The sequence below is a fragment of the Lytechinus variegatus genome, chromosome 5 (assembly GCF_018143015.1).
Source record: "Lytechinus variegatus isolate NC3 chromosome 5, Lvar_3.0, whole genome shotgun sequence".
Taxonomy (NCBI): domain Eukaryota; kingdom Metazoa; phylum Echinodermata; class Echinoidea; order Temnopleuroida; family Toxopneustidae; genus Lytechinus; species Lytechinus variegatus.
The window spans coordinates 26,604,715-26,626,327 of record NC_054744.1 but is presented as its reverse complement, the minus strand read 5'-3'; the positions used below and the strand labels follow the sequence as shown (position 1 = coordinate 26,626,327).

Below are 21,613 nucleotides of genomic sequence, written 5' to 3'. Positions count from 1 at the left end.
ATTCATCCAAGCTATCAGTCAAATCAATCATTCATCTACACTATCAGTCATTAGATCAATTATCCATCCAAGCTATCAGTCAATATATTAATCATCCATCTAAGCTATCAGATGAACTATCAATCCAAGCTATCAGTCAATAGATCAACCATCCAGTCTATCAGTTATTAGATCAATCATCCATCCAAGCTATCGGTCAATATATTAATCATCCATCCAAGCTATCAGATGAACTATCAATCCAAGCTATCAGTCAATAGATCAATCACTCATCCAAACTATCAGTCGATAGATCAATTACCCATCCAAGCTATCAGTCAATAGATCAATCACCCATCCAAGCTCAGTCAATAGATCAATCACCCTTCCAAGTTGTCAGTCAATAGATCATCATCCAAGCTATCAGTTGGTAGATAAATTATCAATCCAAGCCATCAGTCTGTAGATCAATCACCCATCCAAACTATCAATGGATCAACCATTCATCCAAACTATCAGTCAATAGATGGACCATCCAGTCTATCAATCAATAGATCAATTATCCATCGAAACTATCAGTCGATAGATTAATCATCCATTCAAGCTATCAGTTGGTAGATGAATTATCAGATAATTCAGTCTATCAGTCAATAGATCAATCATCCATCCAAGCTATCAGTCAAAAGATCATCATCGATCCATGCTATCAACCAATAGACCAATCATCCATACGCAGTCTAGCTATCAGTGAATATAATAATCATCCAATCTATCAGTCAATAGATCAATCATTAATTAAAGCTATCAATCAATCATCCATCATAGCTGTAATCAATCATCTATTTAAAGTCAATCTCCTAAACACAAAAACATCATGTTTCATACCTTTATGCATGAACCAGTGGTCCAGGAAATTTTACTTATTTGTTGTTCAAATGGAAATGACCATCGCATCCAAAGTGTACTGGTCAGTGTAGATGAATATCTTAAAATTTTGGGGAGTTACTGGTCAACTTTTTCAAAGTATATAGATGAAATCCGAATACAGTCTACCCACGCACTCCATCGAAGAAAGAAGAAAATTAAGTTATTTATTACACTTTATTTATTAATGAAACGCTTTCCTGGTACGAAAATATGCATAAGTTTTTAAATGTTTCTTATGACCATCTTACTGTAAAATTTCAAACCATTTTGTTATATTTTACTACTAAATATGTCAGCCATAATTTATTTGCTAAAGATTGTTTCATTATTATTATAATCGCACTATTGACAAATCCATTGGGGAACTTTGCTTTCAGCTCAGCAATTTATTCGTTTAATAAAATATATAAATTATCTCGCTCAAAAGTACAAGTACAATAGCAATATACCATTGGAACAAAATATATATTCTCTGAGATGATGACTATATACAAGTCGCCTTTGAGTACAACTGGGTAACATCAATAGGATATATTATCCACAATGTATTTACCAAAGTCCACATACAACAAAAATATTAAAGAAATAAATGGAAGAAAATAGGAAGAAAGACAAAACGGTATAAACCCGGGATCAATTTCATACAAAATACATTATTGCTTATCCACCTGTAATATTGCCTATCCACATGTAATATTTGTTGACCACAAGTACAGGTGCCGATATTTCAAACAACGCACATTTAAACAAGTACAATTATTAGGAATTTCATCAAATATACTATGCCTATATTGATTTTTAAGAAATCGTTTTTTTTTAATCCTCAAATCCGTCAAGCTCAAAGTATTTTTGACTAATCAATCACAATAAGCTCTCCTATTTATTATATGTCGTTGTTAGATGCTGTAGCATTCTTGTAATAGTACTGGTTTATAAAGTGGTGTGGCGTATTTTAACAGTTAATCTGAATGTCGAATGATTTCATTCGGTCTTCATTCAAAGTTGATAAAACTATATTACTACTCCCTCAGAGTCGAAGCCATAAAGAGAGGTTTTAAATATGTACAAAATGATACACAAAACTCACAATTACACAAGTCACATTTCGTTAGACATCTAGTTTTTCGGTATGACGTCATGAATGAAAACGAGAGAGAGAGGGGGAGATTGAAAAAAGGCGAACCCATCGGGTGACACGACGTTTGCTCCGACGATAATTGCTCCATGCATTATTTCATCTAAGAAATTCAGGTTAAAGATAGGGTATGGTGTTCAATCTAGGGTTGAAATTGATCAATCCATTAATGTGTGGAATTTTCCGAGGAGCAATTGTCGCCGGGCAAATGTCATGGAACCGAATATCGAGCAGGTGTGTGTGGTTGCTAATTTACGATATGACTGCAGTGTTTTGGTATGTGGGCTCTGACAAATCGACTTCGTCTAGTTCAGCTCCCAGCGTGGCAGCAGCGCCACTGCTTGGCCGATCTTGGCTCGTCTCACCCATCTCAATGCCTTCGTTTACATGTCCGTTGTCGGACTTTTTGGAGTATCTTCCAACACCTTCAGAGGGATGTCTTGGATGTTTGCGCTTGGTTGTTCGCTTGTTCTTTGATTTGTAGGTGTAGATGATCTATGAAACAAAGTAAAATATGAATCCGTTACTTTCTCTAATTCAGCTTCTCAAGCTTTGATTCCCTGCATAGGTTAGGTCGGAATTAGATTATAAAGAAAAAGTTTCGTTAGCATCGGCCTATGTTTTCTGTTTCTAACTTCAGATTTTATTCAGATATAAATCGACTTTGTATTCATTTCTCATGTTGGGAATTTGTTTTTATTTTTAAATTAACATTTACTTTACAGATTCGTTCACTAAGGATGTCGTGAATATGTTTCTTATGCACACTTAAAACATATGAAAAACTTTTCTTTTAATAGTAGAATTTTTTCTAATTATCGTTGACATATTCTTATGGTTCAAATTGATATCACTAGGCAAAATAAACTTCTTCTTTTTTTGGTAAAGTAACATACAGAATGAGCATGCACTCGAGGAAAAGGATGGTAGAAACTTGGTGCAGATGTAAATGCAAATAATGAAATGCATGTATATTCAACAGAAGGAAGCAGAATCTATTTTTTAAAAGATAAATTAAGCATTTAAACAGTTCACAGTAATATTTAGGTCTATGATTGAGACAGAAATAAAATAGCCCAATAGAAAAAGTGCAATTATTTCTTAATATCCCTTTTTTATGTATTTCATAATTTCTACAAGGCAGGCCTCTAGCCGTATATTTGAACAATTATTATTGCAATAATGTACTTGCACAATTGTCTTCTTTTAATGTTTTTTATTTGTTGATTCATAGGGTAAAAAAGATGCTCCATAACTTACATATGTTGGGAAGACCACTTTCATTTTCTATTTTTATGAAATGTCCAACCTCTCCTTTTTTTCTAATATTTCAACCCGTTTAGGATAATTGCTTGAAGATTCCAGAAATGTGTTAACATTCTAACTTCCCCGTTAAGCCGTTGACATTCCAATTACAAAAAAAAAATTACAATACAAATTTTATTAAGAATATGAAAGAATGTCGACAAAGCTCGATTTATTGTTTCATATTGCCAGAGGTTCAAGATAGGGCCTTCAAAATATAAGTTGCAAAACTTATACAAGTGGAATGCCTCTGGCCGTCTCACCTGCATCACGCGGTTCAATATAGCAGCAGTGCTGACTTTGCATACTACTCTGACTCGCACAAGATGTTCAGTGATACATGGTTACTCTTATGTCCTCTTTTTATGAACTAGACCAATAAACTTACAGAGATATGATGGTTATTCAACAAAAAACCCCAACATGGCCAAAGTTCATTGACCTTACATGACCTTTGACCTTGATCATGTGACCTGAAACTCGAACAGGATGTTCAGTGATACTTGATTACTCTTATGTACAAGTTTCATGAATCAGATCCATAAACTTTCAAAGTTATGATGGTAATTCAACAGATACACCCAATTCGGCTAAAGTTCATTGACCTTTGACCTTGGACATGTGACCTGAAACACGCACAGGATGTTCAGTGATACTTGATTACTCTAATGTCCAAGTTTAACGAACTAGACCAATAAACTTTCAAAGTTATGATGGTAATTCAACAGATATCCCCGATTCGGCCAAAGTTCATTGACCCTAAATGACCTTTGACCTTAATCATGAGACCTGAAACTTGCACAAAATGTTCAGTGATGCTTGATTACTATTATGTCCAAGTTTCATGAATCAGATCCATAAACTTTCAAAGTTATGATGGGAATTCAACAGATATCCCCAATTCGGCCAAAGTTCATTGACCCTAAATGACCTTTGACCTTGATCATGTGACCTGAAACTTGCACAAAATGTTCAGTGATGCTTGATTACTATTATGTCCAAGTTTCATGAATCAGATCCATAAACTTTCAAAGTTATGATGGGAATTCAACAGATATCCCCAATTCGTCCAAAGTTCATTGACCCTAAATGACCTTTGACCTTGGTCATGTGACGTGAAACTCATGCAGGATGTTCATTGATACTTGATTAACCTTATGTCCAAGTTTCATGAACTAGGTCCATATATTTTCTAAGTTATGATGACATTTCAAAAACTTAACCTCAGGTTAAGATTGCGATGTTGATTCCTCCAACATGGTCTAAGTTCATTGACCCTAAATGACCTTTGACCTTGGTCATGTGACATGAAACTCTAATAGGATGTTCAGTAATACTTGATTAACCTTATGGCCAAGTTTTATTAACTAGGTCCATATACTTTCTAAGTTATGATGTCATTTCAAAAACTTAACCTCAGGTTAAGATTTGATGTTGACGCCGCCGCCGCCGCCGTCGCCGCCGCCGTCGCCGTCGGAAAAGCGGCGCCTATAGTCTCACTTGCTTCGCAGGTGAGACAAAAAAGGAGACATGGAATTTCATTTGCACGTTACATTTTTTAAAAATCTTCTTTGTAAAGAAATGACTTATGGCGGCATGACTAGTGAGTTGTATAAAGCATAAATGAAAAGGAACATGAAGATCAATTGCCACTGTAATGGAAAATATTATTTTGTAGAACGAAATGCATGCAATTGGGTTTGTTTTACAATCAATGTATACCAAACTGTCTCATTTGTAAAAAAAAAAAAAACTTTTTTCCTCAATATATGTGTGTTGTAAACAAGTTGTATGATACTGGAAGCCATAAGGTCAACCACTTAAAAAGCAATTTTGGTAAAGTATACCCTGATGGTAAAACAACCCATTGTGAGCTGTAACTTTTGTTCTCGAACAACTAAAGACAAGTTCAGGAAATGGATAAGAAAGATACTGTGTAAGTCAAAATTAAACGATTCAAAACATAAAACAGCGTATCACAATAATCGCTCCTTTTACAGCCACAGGAGGTGTCTCAGATTATTTCTGCCAATACTACGATATTTGTTTGCTTTATAGCTGTAGGGATTCCGGAAAGTTAGATACAGGATTGATAAAAGGGATTTTATAGAATAACAGCCTGCAAGTAGTTGCTAAATGCGATAGCAAATTATTCGACATTTTCATTAACAAAAATAATACATCTAAATGAAACAACGTATAACAAACCTTAATCCCTAAGAATGGCATACACTCAGAGAAACAGCAACCTCTAAGTTGGTTCGAATACGAACCTACAATGTACCAACTGTTCGTTAAAATGAATTTGCGTGTAAAATGAATTGATTTTTCAACGTATGCAGGTTATCATTTTATCCAACTTTTTGGACGACAAAAAATTCTGAAAGTATATTAAACATAAGTTTTTTTCTAAAAAATGAAAATAGGGAAAAAATGCAATGTTTTAATGAAGAAAAATACAGAAATAATTTTTTTCATTCTTACCACCCCTTAATAAGGGCCTAGTTTGTGGAATATGTCAAAGTGCAAAGATGCTAGAAAAATGGCACCATAATAAAATTGCAAACAGAAAAGTGAACTATGCGCAGAAACACTAATTTGTCAAATAGACTACAGAAAAAAAATAGAACGTCGATGAAGGAAAACAGATATAAAAGGAGGAAATATTAATCTACAGTTCTATCCAGGGCCTAATTTGTGAAAAATTTCAGAAACCATGGAGAAAAATGTAGCAAAGAATGTAACTACTGCGAGCTTGTAATGTTCCGCCTTTTTTAAAAGAAAAACAATAAAATGAAACGTGCATACCTCGTACTTCATTGATGAATGATTCATAAAGAAAAGGAAAACAAAAATTAAACGTGAGTGGTGCAAAATAATATGAATAATATGAGTTAAGACAAAATCATGAATTTTAGTTGAATTGAGAGTGGCATCACGCGTCTAGTTTTGGGGGTGAAAATTGTGTGTGTATTATAATTATCATGCATGTGGGACGTACACGGATGTATCGTCACACAATGACATCAACCATGTTCATGTTTGCTATGTAACTGTCGTGACTTGCATCATTCGAAGTTGACATGAATCATGAGGGTTGTTCTTGTAATTGGACAAATGTTACTTGTGAAGAAATGGAAGAAATTGTATTGATAGTCATGTGTGTTATCATGACGAATGATTGCCCTGAAACTGAGCAGAATTTATTTGCCTTAATTACGCGTGAAAATGATGTGTGGATGTGTGTGCGGATGTGTAGGCCTATATGTAACGATATGATCTGGCGTCACATTAATTCAAAACATGCATGTGTGTAAAGTTTGGCATTCCGCTGACATGCAGATCAGGCATGCTGAAATGAAAACAAAGCGTGAATCGATGCAATGTAAAATCGAGAGAACACCACATACTCCGCTGCTTCGTCACCCTCCTCGATGCCGTCCGGTCCGCCACCTCGCTGTGTGGGACGTGGTCGACGCCTTGACTTAGCAAAGCGTGATTGGAAACGAGAGCGATACTCAAACCTCCCCTTGGGCTCGGGTGGAGGGGACTGGCATACCTGATTTCAACATCAAGTAAATTGAGAAGAAAAGGGTGCAAGGAATGAAGGAGAGAAAAGGGAGAACAGATATACCGAGGAGTGTTACATAAAGATGTTACTATACTAATACATTTCTAAAGGTAAAATAAGAAGACAGAAATAGATGACACGACAAAGAGTGCATTTACCTGTTACACAGGAATAAAATAAGTATAGAGAATGAAAAATGATACTACATAGGTGTTGTTATACTCCTTAATTAGCACATGTCCTATCACGTTTACTTGTGTCATGGAATACAACAAAACAGATAGACTGTGCTATTTCAGTGGTCACAATGTATTGTTATTATTAGTCATGGATGTTTTACCCGTTATTATCACTTATTATTACCTTTTAATGAGGTATGTGATTCACACGGTGCAATAAAACCGTCATTGAGATTTTATTATTAGAACTCAACAGAAACTACCTTCGCAATAAATTGGAAGTGATTCGACTGTTTTCATTTTAAATTGGATCAGTCGAGGAAGTATCAATAATTGCTGTTAGTAAAATTGAGCGCGATATAACATGGTCTCTCACAATATGCTGGTTCATACTTTCACGTCATTTCTTTGTGCGAAAGAGATTCCTTTAAATGTTTTCAAATTAGGTCAAGTTGCATAATTTCTTCAAGATTCTTATATTTCTTTTAGTAAAATAATTATAATTATTATATCTGTATGAAAACGAGTACATATTAGGTCTATGCTTTGGTTTATCAAAAGATCTCAAAGGTTGCTCTGTAATATGATCAGTAAACACATCTGCAAATTGGTAAACACGAAGAAGGACCCAAGATATTGACAGCGTTTTCCACCTTTTAAAGTCGCCGTCACTCTGCTCTCTTAAAGGGGTAATCCACCCCATTTTCTCTTCTATTTTTAGAGTGTGTTAGTTTTCAGACCGGAAACATGGAAAGGAAAAGAAGACATAAATGCATCTTCCTAGACAATTCCAATATTGCTCAAAAGTTATGAACTAGAATTAGAATTGGATATTATAGACAGTTAGCTAATACGACAAGATACGACTGACCCCCCCCCTCCCCACCTGCCCTCATGATAACGAGCACTAAGCTGAGAACCCCCCCCCTCATACACCACAAGGATAGTAAGACCATACTCACTTCTTGGCCGTTACTATCTCCGTTCGACTTGCCGCCTTCGAAGTTGGATCCATCCATGCCACCGGCTTGCTCAATCAAGTAAGTATCTTCGAAGTCCTGGAGGGGATCGACGTTGAAGAAGGTTGCGATCTCGAGTGGATACAGGTAATCCATGACGAGGACGATGAACCCGCATATGACCGATATCAAGCCTTGATAATGATAATACAAAAATGAGATCAGAATACAGGTGACTGGATGGTATCATTATACCCATTGTTTGGTGGAGACACGAGCCATCCCCGAAAACAAAAAATGAAAGAATGTAATTGGCCAGGTGGACATTCATTTATTCCGCGGTTCTGTTGATATTATATTGCTTCTCGATGAAGCAAATGTTCTAAAACCAATATAATACCAAACTGATTGCATAATATTTTTAAACGGGGCGTGGGGGTACATGGGGACTAGAAAGTTTCAAGCTGTGAACATTAATTGCTTGGAAAAGAGTAATTAATATTGGTGGAGCAAGGTTTTAAATTGGTGAGGAGGATATTGTTGCCCATAGTGGGAGAAAAGCGTGTTGAGGGATGGCTCAGTGGGACAAGGGGGCAAGGGACACTAGATCCCTTAAGAACGAAAGTGGTACAGGGGTAACAAACGTGAGCGATTGCAAAATAGTATAAGGGAGTGTGTGGTGGGAAAAGCGTGGTGGGAAAAGCGTGGTGGAAGACGGAAAGGCTTGGTGGGGGAGCTCCGTGGGGCAAGAGATGTAGACCTACAAGCAACAATAATACAAAGCCAGAAATAGGTAACAGAAATGTGGTGTAGGGGTAACAAATTAAAGATGGACGTTCCCAAATGGTGAGGAAATAGCCCGGGAAATGGTGTGATGGGGCAAGATGTTAAAGATTTGGCACTCACCAGCAACCATACAAAGCCAGAAACTGGGTCCCTTGTAGAAGGTAAGAATGTGGTCCGCCCCAAACGGTATCTTTAATTCCGATCCGTATCGAATGCTTGCATAAAGAACATTAGCGGTCAAGAGACTACCACCGGTCATGATGAGGAAGTAGGCACCGTTTCGGATGACCATGAAGAACAAGATATTAGCCAGGATCCACAGTGGGAAGGCTAGCCTGTGTAAAAAAAGGGGAAGTAAAGAAGGTAATTGGGTTATCCTTTTGGCATTACAATCAATAGTAAAATGAAAAAATACGTCTGTAGCTCGTCATGCGAGATTTTGATAGTAAAGCTTCTTTTATTAAGTGGACATACGTGAGTCTTTGATATTTGTAACTCTGATCCGCAAAGGCTTATGCATGCATAGAGTATTCAGCATCAGCTATTATGCCCATCCTGGCCCTATCTTGAACAGAACTTTCAATTTATATCGTGAAAGGCCATGGCCATTAAGTTGACCTATTCCCTATACCCTGGCTACCTGGTTGGGTGAGCAAAGGTCTAAAACGTGGAACGTGGAGCGTTGTGGCCCAGTGGATTAGTCTCCGGACTTTGAAACAGAGGGTCGTGGGTTCGAATCCCATCCATGGCGGAATTTCCTTCAGCTAGAAATTGATCCACAATGTGCTGCACTCAACCCAGGTGATGTAAATGGGTACCTGGCAGGAATTTATTCCTTGAAACGTAGCGCGCGTAACAGCTGCACTGCTAAAGCCAGGGTAATTATGCTGCATATACTCTAGGGCGCTTAGAGATTTCTGACAAAGTATTAAGCGCTATATAAGCAAGTATAATTATTATCATTTAAAAAAGAATATTTTGTGTACTATTTTTAATTCTTGCATTGTACATGCTGTCTTTTTTTCCTGAAAATGTAGAATAAAGTAGTAGTAATAATAATAATAATAATAATAATAATAAGCATAATTCATATGATTAAATTTCCATGCCAGCCATTCAGATGTCACGATTTCAGGAGCTGTTAACAGAGCTTAACAGACCATGATGTATGATAATAACAAAAGCATAATTCATATGATTCAATTTCTATGCCAGCCAATCAGATGTCACGATATCAGTAGCTGTTAACAGAGCTTACCAGACCATGATGTATGCGTAGAATCCAGCCAATCGGTATGACCTTCCCCATCGGATATCTTCACCATCCAAAGTGAAATATTCAGCAACCCATAGCACAGGGTAGGGCTTACCAGACCACTGGGCCTCACGGAATTCACGGTTGATACGTCCAGCTAAACAGAAAAAAAATGTATACGTCAAGCTCCCTTAATAAAGCTCTTTGAACATTTAAAAAAAATATGTGTTATATCCAGTCATTAATATAATCTTAAAATGGTAGACTCGCTGAAATGAATTTTGCAACTTTTGATCATTCTCCTGAAGACAAGAACACACTTGTCGAAATGTCGAGTTTGGGTGGCCCTTTACAGGACCAAAATATAGAATACAATGTGCACCGGGAAACCAGCTCTTCTTCTTCGTCATGACAAACTTCAGAAGTTATATTACAAGTTATTAGTGTTCTCATAATATATTTGCTCTAATACTATCACCCGTAAGCCTGCTAAATATTTACCTAAAACCACTAGTACTATTCTTATGATTATAGATCTAATCCACATGATGTCCAAATTATATATACATCTAACCTTTTCAACATTTTCGGCACCCAACTATCAAAATTAATCTTGGAATGATAAAACTTAACTGTTAGCCTACAATGTCTATTTTCATATCATTTTGCTACACATATGGTACAGTCTTATATCAGATATGTGGTTTTCGTTTCGTGCATCAATCAATCTTTGAGACACTTCTAAGGGCGATCCCCAAAATCAGTGGCGGCGCCGTAGGGGAGGGAGAAGTGGCGGGAATACTGATGACTTATTTTACACAATAGGGGTATATTAAGTAGTTCTTTGAGATACATCCATCTCTGTCAGTACTCTCCCTTCACTTTTTTTTTCAAAATTCCCCTTTACGAACCTTAAGGGTGGTGCCTCCCCCTGCCCCCACCCTACTCTGCCCCTGCCCAACTCTGCCCCCACCCTACTCTGCCCCCACCCTACTCTGCACCCACCCTACTCTGCCCCCACCCTACTCTGCACCCACCCTACTCTGCACCTACCCTACTCTGCCCCCACCCTACTCTGCCCCTGCCCAACTCTGCCCCCACCCTACTCTGCCCCCACCCTACTCTGCACCCACCCTACTCTGCCCCAACCCTACTCTGCCCCCACCCTACTCTGCACCCACCCTACTCTGCCCCCACCCTACTCTGCCCCCACCCTACTCTGCACCTACCCTACTCTGCCCCCACCCTACTCTGCCCCTGCCCTACTCTGCCCCCACCCTACTCTGCACCCACCCTACTCTGCCCCCACCGTACTCTGCACCCACCCTACTCTGCACCTACCCTACTCTGCCCCCACCCTACTCTGCCCCCACCCTACTCTGCCCCCACCCTACTCTGCACCTACCCTACTCTGCCCCCACCCTACTCTGCCCCCACCCTACTCTGCACCCACTCTACTCTGCCCCCACCCTACTCTGCTCCCGCCCCTGCATGAAATGCGGGTGGTCCACTTACAGAATCGCCCGAATCCGCCACGTCCCTGGCTGCCATAGAAATGGAATCGTTCATTGTAGTTGATAATCTCTTCCGGATGTTCTGGGACACCTTCAGGAGCTATAGACAAAAAAACATACCCATCACGTTATCCAGCGTAAAGATGAACGAATTTTAAAGGAAAATCCATCCCAAATGAAATGCTGTTTTTAGAGGAAAAACACAAATCAAAGAAATGAAAGTTTGGACAATATCGGACAAGCAATAAAGTTGTGAATTTCTAAAATTTGTAAAATCATGTTACAAAGATCTGTAAAATGTGAGCATTTACCATGAATGAAGACAACTTGAGACACATGCATGACTGTAAATGTGTATTCAAATTAATCATATTCAATCATGTCGTAACACAATACTGTAAATGAATGTATTGAAAACAAATGAATGCAATGAACTTGTTGGTCAAACAGCAATGTGTGTATACATGAATGTACACTGAATGTAGTCATGTTATATCTGCAAAATGTGTAAATTGCCATCTTGCAAGACATTACACCGAATTAAGTATTCAAAATGATTGAAGCAATCATAGCATGACAGTAAATAGGTGTATTCAGAATCATCAAATGCAATCATCTTACCTTTGAGTGTGATGTTGACGCTGTTGAGTCCTATCTTCACTTCGATGTCAGCGTGTTCTATTTCGTAGGGAGAGAACGCCTTGTAGTATGTACTGATGTCATGAAGGGTGGCCTTCTCCCATTCTTGTCCCCAAAGAGACACTGCATTGGGTTAATATAATAGAATGATAATAATAATAATAATTCCCGTTTACCTGGGGTTGCCACTTCAGCTCTCATGCAGGGGCCGCGAAACCGGAGGGCTGAAGCCCCCCCCCCCCACTTTTTTTTTCCAAAACCGTGTACAAAAACGTAAAAATGAAAAAAAAAATTATGATTGTGATTTTAGCATGGTCAGCCCCCCCCCCCCACTTTGAAAACGGTTCCGCGGCCCCTGTTATGAACTTTTCTGCTATCTATCTAGCTAGCTAGCTAGCTATTTATATATATATATATATATATATATGTCTGTTCCTTTCTTTCTCTCTTTCTCTCTCTTTTTTTCTTTCTTTCTGTAATAACGACGCTTTAAACAGAAGACATGCATGTAAACGTATTCAGATGAATCATCAAAAATTATATGTACTTACACATGATACCGGCACCGATGAAAAGGCTGACTGTGATCCGAATAAAACTGTAACATCTCTGAAATCAAGAAAATTTAAATAAACATAAAGAATATTTGCAATTCATTTACAATATAAAACCCTGCTGAAAGCATTATTTTTTTGAGAGAGAGAGATTGTTGAATTATTCTCTGTATTGTTTTTTCGTTTTGCAAGCCAACCATTTGCCGATATAACCTAATGTTTAAAATTGAAATCGTTGAAGTCAGGGCCATGGGAACGATTTTTTTTTTACTGGGGGCGCTGATGTAAAATTTCAAAAGCAAAGCAAAAAAAAAAATCACTACAAAATGGAGATACCAAAATTCTCCCGAGAAATCTGAAAAGGTCATTTTAGTTACATTTTTCAATTTTTACACATCTTCCAAAATATCTGGGTATGCTGTCTATGGAAGCACCCCCGCTTACCAGGGCCATGGGACGTGTATATAGTAACTGAAGCATTGTGTATCAACACTTTTACCATGGGGATACTATTCAGATCTTGATGCTCTAAGTTTCCATTTCAGCTTTTACTTTTTTTAATACATCGCATCGATCTGGATTATTACGAAATTGAAGTTTGCTTTATTCTATGAAAAAAAAACTTTCCCTTTTACATAAAAAATGACCGCTTAGTTTTTATCATTGGATAATGCAAAAACATCCCATCCCTAAATAAAAAAAAATCGGTTACACTTCGTATTTCCGAAGCTTCGTAATTCCGAAGGTTCTTTATCCGAAGGTTCGTAATTCCGAAACACGTAAATTGCCTATACCTCGATGTTCGTTAATCCGAAAACGAAAAAGGGTTCGTTAATCCGAACATTTGTGGCGTAATTCCGACGATTCGTTATTCCGAAGGTTCGATAATCCGAAAACGAAATAAGGTTCGTTGTTCCGAAGGTTCGTTAATCCGAAAACGAAATAAGGTTCGTTGTTCCGAAGGTTCGTTAATCCGAAAACGAAATAAGGTTCGTTGTTCCGAAGGTTCGTTAATCCGAAAACGAAAAAAGGTTCGTTATTCCGAAGGTTCGTTGATCCGAAAACGAAATAAGGTTCGTTTTTCCGAAGGTTCTTTAATCCGAAAACGAAATAAGGTTCGTTAATCCGAAAACAAAATAAGGTTCGTTTTTCCGAAGGTTCGTTAATCCGAAAACGAAATAAGGTTCGTTAATCCGAAAACAAAATAAGGTTCGTTAATCCGAAAACAAAATAAGGTTCGTTAATCCGAAAAATGAAAACCGGGAAAGCAGAGGCAGAGGCAAGGGGAGGGGCGGGGGACACTGTTGCCGTTCAATTATCATATGAGGATGGGAAGGCAAGGGCGGCCGAACGAATTTTCGTTGGGGGTAAAGCCAAAAAATGAAACTCATACGTCAAAATTGGGACTGTGGTGATATTTTCACCTTAAGATTATCATCTGCTTGAAGTCATTGTCTGTTTGATAGTGATTAAGTAGAGAATAACTTTTTTGAAGTGACTTCTTATTATGGCAAAATGTATATTTAGGCTTTATTTTTCGGGAGAGAGTATAATGAGCGAGCGGCTTGGTGAAACAAATTCAAAGGTGAAGTTGTATAACGATTTTTTTTTGGTGTCAGTTATTCTTAAAATGGCATTATTGCGAGGTGTTGCGAGCGTGAATCACAAGCTATACTTTAGGTTATTTCAATAAAAAATGAAAATTAGTTTTTAAAAATCCGAGCAGATTTCTGCTGTCATTAAAAAGATGTGCATCTAACTAAAGAATTAACACGAGCGCAAAACGCGAGCTTAAACATACTGACCAGAAAAGGAACCTGTTAAAGAAAGCATTTAGTGACCTCTTTAGGATGCATATTTCACCAATCGAATGAGAGTGCGAAGCGCAAGCTGAAATTTTTCAATATTCCAGCCTGAAAACTTAACTTCACTTGTATACTTTAAAAAGAGTATTTTATTTCGAAAAAATATGAAAAACGGCATATTTATTTTTGAAAAAGGAACTTTCCCATTTTGGAAAATATTAATTCCCCTGTTTTTTATTCCATTTTTTATGCCCCCTGCCTCCCTCCCGGCGGATCCAACTTTCGTCAAATAGAGAGGGGGGACTTCTTTTAGCCATATTTTCCTTGATCGGCAGTTTAAAGTTGATTTTTGTTTGTTTCTTTGAAAGGGTAGTCCTAACAGTCAATAATTATCTTTATCCTTATAAAATAAAGTAAATATGTAATAACATGATAAACCCTTTTTAAATAATGCGAGCGCGAGCTATATTTTTGTTAATATGATGGGCAATATGTTTGTGATCTTCAAAGCGAGATGCCTATGTAACTAAATTTAGATAATAACTGCTAGCAAGAAGCGCGAACAGAATTTTTAAATATATAAGCTCTGATCTGATCTAAAGGGGACATTTTAAGAACTTTTTGCAGTTAGCCATGAAGACGATGCGTGTTTTAGCCAATGGCGGCGGAACGTATTTTTTTTTTTTTGGGGGGGGCAAAGTAAAAAAAAGGGGCCAATAGGGGCAATTTGGTGCAAACGGATATTTTCACCATTAGATTATCATCTGTGTAAAGAGATTGTGTGTTTTTGTAGTAACTAAATTGAGCACATTTTTTTAAGTGATCACTAAACATGCTAAAGTTATATATTTATGTTTCATTTCTGCGAGCGTAGAGAGCAAGCGGTTTGGGGGAAAAAGTCAAATCTGAAGATGTAAAATTCATCTTTTTGGTCAATACTGTGAAAAGGGCATCCTTGTGAGATGTTGCGAGCGAATCACGTGCTCAAACTTTTGGAAATTTCATGTGGGCCTAGAATGATGATATTGATATAGATATCATTTACCCAGGGAAGCCACTTCAGTTCTGAAAACTATTCTCCCAGCTATTATTATTTTTTTTACAAGAATGCTATAGAATGTCCAGTTTTCAGGTTGGAAAATCGGAAAAATTTGGCTCACGTTTCTCGCTCGCATTGTTTATTGAGGAACTCATTCTATTCCTGGTTACAAAAAAGAAGTATGAAATGTCCAGTTTTCAGGTTGGAATATCACAAATTTTAAGCTTGCTATTCGCGCTCTCATTATATAGTTCGTGAGATATATATTCTATTCATGAGTCACTAAATGCAGTCCTTAAAAGATTACTTTCTGAAGCCTGTTGCATAAAACTTTTTACCTGAGAAAACTCTGGTAAAAACTGAAAACTAAGGTTAGTCTGATTTCCGCCAATTACTTTAGCACAGGGCAAAAACTCCTGAGTTTTCTCGGGTAAAAAGTTTCATGCAACGGGCCCCAGGTCAGTATATAAACAAATTACAACTCGCCCTCGCATTAATTCTTTAGAAAGATACACATCTTTCTCACGATTACAAAAAAATGCTCCGAATGCTCACTTCACGTCTTGTTACATGAAATGTCTACTAGTTTCAGCTTGCGATTCGCGCTTTCAACATCTCACAAGGATCATTATTAGTATTATTTTTATTTTTATTACCAGCAGAAGCTGTTATTAAAAATGACATCCCCTCCAATACAAATCCTATTATCTAGAGGTTGCTCGCACGCTTCCAACACACTTGATCCCCTGCATCTTTAATCAAATTATTTGCTTATAGGCAGCAATTGCTCAGATAAAATCGAAATTAGCCTATGCTTGATCAGGGCGCCATTCTTAATGAAATACATGCTTTGGCCCCAACACACATCATCGATCGTTATTACTATCATTGCATAATATCGTGTAATCTTGTAATGACAACATCGTTTTTGTTACCAAAATGAATTATTTTCATTTTCGGAAATACGAACCTTATTTAATTTTCGGATTAACGAACCTTATTTCGTTTTCGGATTAACGAACCTTATTTCGTTTTCGGATTAACGAACCTTATTTCGTTTTCGGATTAACTAACCTTCGGAATTACGAACCTTATTTCTTTTTCGGATTAACGAACCTTATTTTGTTTTCGGATTAACGAACCTTCGGAATTACGAACCTTATTTCGTTTTCGGATTAACGAACCTTCGGAATTACGAACCTTATTTCGTTTTCGGATTAACGAACCTTCGGAATTACGAACCTTATTTCGTTTTCGGATTGACGAACCTTCGGAATTACGAACCTTCGGAATTACGAACCTTCGGAAATACGAACCTTCGGAATAACCGAACCTTCGGAATTACGAAGCTTCGGAATTACGAATGTATGCGAAAAAACCAATTAATGCAAAAATGGTTTACGAAATTTAGATTACAAATAGTACATTGTTGGCAAAAATTATCTTTTCTTCTGAAAATATTGTGCTGGCGTCGGATATTTTCAATTATGTGATGCATGTACACGTAAGTTCAAGCCTATACCACACACAAGCACAGGGAATCTTTCGTGTAATATTTCCAATTACTCACAATGCTAATACCCGACAAGACGAGTTTTATTTGATTTTCTGTGATTGCAGAGTGTATTTGATTTGCTCTCATTGAGCTACATGTAGAACGATTTCGAATGCAGTATATTACGATCGTATAAAATAAAATTGCGCATTATAATTGCGCTCTAAATTATTTCATTTCCTTTCTTATCCATGTCGTATATACCCTTATTTAGTTATTGCGTGTTCAAGACTTGTTTGTCCCTAATGGCACATGAAAATAATACATTTCAAAAATTTAATTACATAAATTACTTACGAGGATACTTGAATAAAAACTAAAACAAAAAAACAAGATTTAGATATGGTGTAATTTCAGTTTCACTATAAACATCGCGGTTGAATGGACACGGAAATTGTCTTAAATGTATCATAACTTGATACGCCACGGCTATTTACAACTGATATCAATTTTCAGTATTACATTTATTTAGTTTTTGTCTTTATTTTATTCTAATAAACAATTTGTTGTTACGGACTTGACTTCTAAGCGGAGTCGGTTTACCCCCCCCCCCCTTCACTGCTTAACATGTGTATAATATTTGGATATGTGCAAAACTGAATGAAACTCTTTCTCACAGAAGATTGAAATAACACAAATTAAGATACAATTAGAGTAAGACGCCACCGGCATCCTCATGTGAATACAGTCCAGTGTATGAATATATCTGTTTTGTGAAAATGGTTTGCTTCCGATTTTAGTGAAATTTGAAGTTATATGCATTTTTAATTTTTGCATTTGTTTTTTTATCAAACGTGTTGTTGGACTCAGAACCTTACTCTTAAAAATTGTCACTAAAGAGTCAGGAATTTGTCGCAATAAATGGCAAATCCAGGCCTACTTATCTTTGTTTTCATCTGACAAAACTCCAGAATACAATGCAATAAGCCAATAGCAAAACATCATTATTCAATTTACATGTATGAGGTGAGCACCTGTGATTAGCACCTTTGTCTCATTTACGAAACATTTGGGATAATTTCCCATATTAGTAACAAAACAAACAATGTGCAGTAAACAAACTGAGATGAAATAACAATCAATTCCTTAACCTTAAAGTAATTTCCATTTTCTTTCCATGACTAGGATAATTTTGAATATACTCTTCACCGACCTTGTTATAACCGTTTATAGCTAGGTCAAGTGTTACCAAAGGGACACCGGCCCTTATGGGAGGGGTTCTACGGGATGACCTTAACAGTTACAATCAATTCCCTATACAAAATCCTTTTTGCATTCAAATGCAAAGCGATCAGTTAGAGCTGTGTCAACTGTCAAGTCAAAAAGTCCATCCCATCAACAACTTGATTAAACTACGAAAAATAAAACAAGCATAACACTGAAATTTTGACCAGAATTTGACGTTTTTACATCTTTTAAGTTTCGCTTAATTGACTTCATAAACGGTTCATCATGACAACTTATTTGCATACAACCAAAGTTGTGCAAGACTATAGTTTGTGAGAAGATTCCCTCGACTTTTAAATGCTTTAACTTCCTTATGTGACGACCGATTTCAAAATGTCCATTGCCGCGATATTAAGGGTTATCCAAATACATTTTAATATGGGTTGCCATCACGCCAGAGTCAAAGCCAAATATAAACACAAATCTTGACACTTATTTGGGCGGGTGTCCATACAGTTTACTCGAAGTAAAGAACCAGTTGAAAATATTATGTGTTCCTATAAATGTAAAGGTTTATTTTCTGGAATAACATGCATTTACATATTTCTCTTAGCAATCATCACATTTGTTCGTCTGTAATCTCGAAAGATTCATTCTTATTAGGAATAAGGGAACGCGCATGTTCATTGTGTAAAATAATATATAAGTTTTATGACTCAAATACATGTTTATTGTACCCAACAACCAAGCATCCATATATACTTTCTAAGTTGTGAGCAATCTCTACGATGATGATTGCTGATAATGAGAGAGGATGAGGAGAAGAGGATGTTGATGATAATGAGGATGATGATGATGGTGGTGGTGATGATGATGATGATGATGATGGTAATGATGATGTTGGTGGTGGTGGTGATGATAATGAGGATGATGATGATGGTGGTGGTGGTGGTGGTGATGATGATGATGATGATGGTAATGATGATGGTGGTGGTGGTGGTGATGATGATGATGACGACGACGACGACGACAATGATGATGACGACGATGATGACGGTGATGATGGTGGTGGTGGTATGGTGGTGGTGGTGATGATGATGATGATGATGATGATAATGATGATAAAGGTGATGGTGATGTTATAGTGGTGGGGATGATGATGATGAATATGATAATTATGATGGTATGGATGATGATGATGGTGATGGTAATGGTAATGATGATGATAATGATGATGATGATGGTGACGATGGTAGTGGTGATGGTAATGGTGATGATGATGGTGATTATGGTCAACAACGAACCATCTACATGTAAATTAGCAGAATCCGCAGTACTTGTATATACATTTACATGATACATCTGTATGTCATGAAAATAAGCTATGACCCATCAGTTTTTTATCACAATTACTTTATATTCATAACTTCATTATAAATGTATTATAATAATAAACTTTAGATTCATAACTTTATTATTTGGCTCCGGGTAGGCTACTTCTACCATGGAAACCATGGAAACTGTTCCGATGATTAATAATATATATATCTTTCGTTCCCATTATATATAATTTTGATGGGAGGGGGTCCCAAGCAGTTTGTTAAACTGCCCCCAAGTAAAAAAATCTTTCTTATTTCTCTTGTTACTCGAGCCCCCCCCCCCCCCCGTGGATTCTCCCTCTTGTTTTCTTTATTATACCATTTCTTTCTTCGTCTCCTTCTCACCTTTCCTTTATCTTCCTTTTTCTTCTATATATGTATTCTCAACTTCCCATATTCTTCTTACAATCATTTTCATCGTGCACTAAAAATTTATATAGCAGACTTTCTTTCTCAAATTATCCTTATTACAGTGCACTTCTTTATTATTTCAAGTTGCAGATTAACTTTCCACTACTACTGTAATCACGGAAATATTCCCATTCTCCATTCTCTGTCATTCTTTCTAATTTTGGATAATTTTCTTCTGGTGCTATACATGAAATACAATAGAGAATCTCTTATTTTCATCATTGCTATTTTTATTCTTATGGTTTAAAGTATTATTGCTTTGCTGTTTTTCAAGATTACTATTCTCTTGTTTTTTTTTCATGAAGGTTTTATTTTTACAATGCTCAAGTTTTATCCCAATCATTTGTTATGTCGAATTTTCTTTTGTTTTGCTATTTATCAATGATCCACGATTGTTTGTTTTATATTGTAATGGATGCAATGTTATCTGCTTTACTGTTGAGAATACTGCAGTATATGACTAAATTAACAAAAGGATAAATTATCTCGTTCTCACTCTCATCTGCCCCCCTCATTCTATCTCTCTCTCTCTCTCTATGTCTTTCTCTCGGCTTTCCTCACATAGCACCATCACATGCAGCAGTCTCATAAATTGCTATTTTTGCGTTTCTACATGGTTATCGTCACTATTGGGGTTATACACTGTTGACGTGGTGTATAGTAGAACAGTAATCAGACAGTGTAAAGAAAAGAAAGTCCCATATTCATTTTTGACGTATAGGGCCTATACATCTTTCTCGAGCTGAACGTCAACATTTGTCATTTTATAAACATGCAAAATTTGACAGACTTCTTGAACGACAATTACTTTTGCTTCTTAATTGAGTAAACAAACTCATGGTATTCAAGGTTGAAACGATTACACACAATCAAACAATATCATCAATTCAGTATTTAGGCCTATATCCCGGGATATATATATTTTAGTGCATAAGTCATTACAAGTATTTGCACGATTTGAAATCAATACAAATTTTTATCATATTATTTTTCTTTTTTTTTAAAGTACATTTATATATTTTCAAATTTCTTACCTGCATTCCCCGTATACCGGGCAAGATGATGATGAAGGAGAAGAACGTGATCAAGAAAGCAAAGACGAAACCGATTTCGAGTACGTCGGCGGTGACCGGAGTTTTATTAGGAGGGTAATATGTGGGTAACCCCTGCACCCTAAATGCGGTGTATGTGTTACCCATCTTGGTTTATTTCTCCTTCCCCTTCCTTCGTTTATAATACGTTCAATCGTCACTAAACGAAGATTCGTAGAGAAAAAAAAATATGTGGAAGAGAGAAGAAAATATGACTCTACGACAGAGCCCAAATAGGAACCAGGTTAGTGCCTGCAATGGCGTAGAAAAAGTTTTCTGTCATAGGCAATGCACTGGTAGATAGCTATTCAGTAATCAATGCTTGTCAGCGAGGGTGACCGAAAAAAGAAGACCTGACTGGGA

The 21,613-nt window shown here is 36.9% G+C and overlaps 1 protein-coding gene across 3 annotated transcripts; it reads right to left on the bottom strand.

Annotated features, from left to right (window-relative positions):
* Window positions 1–1,066: 1,066 nt before the first annotated feature.
* LOC121415834 (dual oxidase maturation factor 1-like) lies at window positions 1,067–21,599 on the bottom strand. 3 transcript variants are annotated; one of them, XM_041609188.1, is made up of 9 exons: window positions 21,194–21,599; window positions 12,801–12,858; window positions 12,232–12,372; window positions 11,612–11,710; window positions 10,100–10,253; window positions 8,962–9,176; window positions 8,059–8,249; window positions 6,757–6,905; window positions 1,067–2,536 (listed from the first exon to the last, which is right to left on the bottom strand). In XM_041609188.1, the coding sequence occupies exons 1-9, from the start codon at window positions 21,356–21,358 to the stop codon at window positions 2,425–2,427; spliced, it is 1,284 nt and encodes a 427-aa protein (XP_041465122.1). In that variant the 5' UTR covers window positions 21,359–21,599; the 3' UTR covers window positions 1,067–2,424. The 3 variants fall into 3 exon arrangements, with proteins under 3 accessions (XP_041465122.1, XP_041465123.1, XP_041465124.1); XM_041609189.1 differs by lacking the exon at window positions 6,757–6,905 and adding an exon at window positions 6,155–6,160 and having other exon boundaries at window positions 21,194–21,598; XM_041609190.1 differs by lacking the exon at window positions 6,757–6,905 and having other exon boundaries at window positions 21,194–21,590.
* Window positions 21,600–21,613: the final 14 nt, after the last annotated feature.

Coding starts and splice junctions, on each gene's coding strand:
- LOC121415834 (XM_041609188.1), bottom strand. CDS start 21,358: ATGGGTAACACATACACCGCATTTAGGGTGCAGGGGTTACCCACATAT. Junction 10,254..11,611: donor TGGCGGATTCGGGCGATTCT/GTAAGTGGACCA, acceptor TTTTCTGTTTAG/CTGGACGTATCAACCGTGAA. Junction 6,906..8,058: donor GAGATAGTAACGGCCAAGAA/GTGAGTATGGTC, acceptor TGTTGAAATCAG/GTATGCCAGTCCCCTCCACC.